At 49.7% G+C, this 3,484-nt stretch overlaps 1 protein-coding gene across 1 annotated transcript; it reads left to right on the forward strand.

The window, feature by feature from the left end:
* The first annotated feature begins 1,333 nt into the window (after window positions 1-1,333).
* Window positions 1,334-2,116, forward strand: LOC106335784. Its single transcript, XM_013774401.1, has one exon. The coding sequence runs from the start codon at window positions 1,334-1,336 to the stop codon at window positions 2,114-2,116; it is 783 nt and encodes a 260-aa protein (XP_013629855.1).
* Window positions 2,117-3,484: the final 1,368 nt, after the last annotated feature.

Here is a 3,484-nt window from a genome sequence, read left to right on the forward strand (position 1 = left end):
AAAAACGCTATGCTACGACGCTATTAATACCCACATTTCCTGTAGTGGGGGTTGTTTTTCGAACCCGGAGGTTACTCTTTAGATCCTGAGATCGTATTTGGAACCCTGAGGCCATATAGGAACCCGAAGGTTCTTCGTTAGACCCTGAGATCATGCTTGGAACCCGAAGGCTATAAGAGAACCCGAAGTTTCTTCCTTAGATTTTATACATAGAACCCGAGATCGTATGGGGAATCGTAGGTTTCTGTTGGGAAAAATATCCCGGTATCATTTCCTCCAGCCTCCAGGCAGGACCCAGACCCTCGGGTCCTCGATAAGGGAACACTCCAGGTCCCCGCTAGAAGGAACCCCGAGTTCGGTCCCTGGAACCGAGCTCCCTTCCAAGAAATGGAAAACTTCCGATAAGGAGAACCTTCCATATTTCCGAATATGGAAGAGTTTAGCTTAATGGAACCGACTCCTAGACGACTATATAAGAGCTACTAAAACCCTAAAGTAAGGCATCGACTTCTCCAAGGCTTAGAGACTAGAATTAGACGGCTAGAATTAGAGTTCTTACCCAATACCTTGTAACCTCGCTTTTTCTTGCTTGTTCTATCTAATAAAAGTCTCTTCCAGTCTATCTCTTTATTATCTTCTCTAAATCCTCACGAAATACATACGAAGACCCCTGGTTTACTAGCTTGTCCATCGTTTCGTAGTACTCAAGAAGAGCCTACACAAAAATCCCCTAACATTTTGGCGCTAGAAGGAGGGGAGTAATCTAACTACGTGATGATTGCGGTGGATGAGCACGGCGAACCTACTGAACCTGCTCAAACAACAGCTGAGCTTCAAAAGCAATAGACAGCTTGCAAGGCCAAATCACCGACATTCACCGAGCTCGGGAGACTACCGGAGAGAACCCCGACCTCTCTTCAGAAGTTCAAAATCTGAAGGAGAAACTTGAAGAACACTCCAAACAGCTGGAGCAAAGCGCCGACAAGCTAAGCCAGCTTCAGTCGGAGAACACTGTCCTCCGGGACCAGAATCAATCCCTCAACGCGACAGGCAACAAGAAGTGTCGTTTCAATACCCGAATTCGGCCCATAGAAAACCTGAACACTCCCAATTCCGGAGAACGTACAATCGATACACCTCCTACGTCGGGAGTAGCTGGGGCAACTCGGGAAGGGACCGAGAATCCTCAAATCCACTACCTGGAAGAAAGCGATTCCGAGCCGGAACCCGAGAAGGAAGCACCCGAGAGGGCTGGGGCGACAGAGTCCTCCATAACCGCCTTCCTGGAGCAGATTTTCTCTAAGAGATTCGACGCCATGCAGTCCATGGTAAAATGCCTACCGTGGAGAAGACTTCAGATGGTCTCTACGAGATCCTCCAGCATCGAGTTGAACCCCTGCGAGACTACATAGCCCGCTTCAACCAGGAGAAAGTGGCAGTCCCCGAATGCAGCATCCCTACCGTGATCTCTGCCTTCAAAAGAGGTCTACTTCCAGATGGGGGGCTATACAAAGAGTTGACCATGTACCCTTGCAAGACCATGGAAGATGTGTTGTCCCGAGCCTGGGCGCAGGTGAAGTGGGAAGAAGATGTGGCTAGCCGTGCCAAGGCTCAGCCAAAGGAGGACCAAAAGTCAGCCCGATCAGATCGAGGAGACCGAGAGGAAAGATCCTCCCAGAAAGGATCCAAAGACTCTGGTAGTAGGAACAGGGGCAGGTTCCAGTATGGGCCTCAAGAGAAGGAAGAAGGGATGTCAGTATCTACCTGGCCCGATATCTCCCATCTCTCAATATCAACACCAGAGCTAGTCAACGCACTAAGACAGATGGGCCAACAGGTTAAGTGGCCCCCAAATATGAAAGCACCTGACTCGTTCCGGAACCTGGAACTTTGGTGCGACTTCCATCGCGATCATGGCCACAAAACCAAAGACTGCATCGCCCTGAGGATCGATGTCACCGAACTAATCCAAAAGGGCATCTCCAAGAATACCTCTAAGAGAAAGCCAAGGCCCACCTCAGCAAAGAGACAGCAGGGAAATCCAAAGGAGCTGCACCAACCTCACCACCTCGCCAAGATCGGGCGATCCATGTCATATCCGGAGATTCAGAAGTAAGCAGAGTGAGCCACGCAGCCGCAAAGAAAAGCACCCGTAATGCTAAGCATGGTCTGGAAACGACCCAACCGAAGCGCCTACTTCTAGGCACCGACGAGATAAGCTTCACAGCTAAGGAGCAAGAGAAGATCCTAGCCCCCCACCATGATGCTCAAGTTATCTCTCTCACCGTAGCAAACTGCTTGGTGAAAAGAATACTAGTAGACAACGGCAGCTCTAGCAACATTATCTTCAAGACGGCATACCAAGATCTAGGGCTGGAGGAGAGCACCCTGACGCGCAAGGTAACACCATTCATCGGGTTCAGCGGCGAGGTCAAGCAAACCGCCGGAGAAGCTATCCTCCCAGTATACACTGATGGGGTCAACATGTCTACCAAATTCCTGGTCGTAGATTGACAATCGGCATATAACATGATCTTGGGACAACCATGGATTCACGCCATGGGAGGAGTCTCTTCAACCTTTCACCAGATGGTGAAGTTCCCTACACCCTGGGGCATCAGAACAATTAGGGGAGACCAGGAGAACCCTCGATCCTGCTACCTGACCACCCTGAAGGGGAAGACAAAGGTCTTATAACAATTACAGAGAAGAACTCGGACCCCGCGATCAGAGGTCAATGATACGGGTAATTGGGGATCGTTCCGGAGAAGGCGGATCCTGAGTCATTCCAAGAACCCGAGGGATCCCCAGAGAATCTATGTCGACCGCTCCGCAAGGTCTCCTCCGAAGTCCTTCAAAGTTGCATCTGCTCACAAGACCTGGTCCTCGCAGGACCTTCGTCCCCTGCCTAACATAGACAAAATCACCGAGAACTTTATCAGATATCAGCCCGTGGTCTCGCGGATAAACAATAGGGCACGAGTACTTCAAGGAGACCTCCAAAGAGGGTACATTGGACGGATCTGGAGCAAAAGGCGCCTCACAAACGCAGGATGGAGATACTTAGCCAGGCAGGAAGCCTCCGAACCTGGTTGCTCCGGTGGATGAATGTGACTACACGTTTCATGGAAGTGCTGAAAACCTTCATCAACAAGAGACAGTGGTCCCCGAATACTAAGGTCCGGGGCATGAAAAGAGTTTCGACCGCGGTCCCTAGACCCAAGAAAAAGGCAGAACCCTGCAGAAGAAGGAGGAACCCTCCAGCAAGGACGCTCATCCCAAAAGCAAGTCAAACCCTACGGATCACTTAGCAACAAGAGGTAAAATATGGCCTAACCACCGGGGTACCTCGCAAGCTGATATCTTGTACGGTCTCCGGACGATGATTTCTATTAATTATTTTTTATTTAAGAATTATGTTTTCCTACTCCAATGTACGCTGAATCGTCTTCGGACAAAGCTTATATAATAAAATAGTTCCGAC

Source organism: Brassica oleracea, chromosome C1 (genome assembly GCF_000695525.1).
Source record: "Brassica oleracea var. oleracea cultivar TO1000 chromosome C1, BOL, whole genome shotgun sequence".
NCBI classification, from domain to species: Eukaryota; Viridiplantae; Streptophyta; class Magnoliopsida; order Brassicales; family Brassicaceae; genus Brassica; species Brassica oleracea.

Coding starts and splice junctions, on each gene's coding strand:
- LOC106335784 (XM_013774401.1), top strand. CDS start 1,334: ATGCCTACCGTGGAGAAGACTTCAGATGGTCTCTACGAGATCCTCCAG.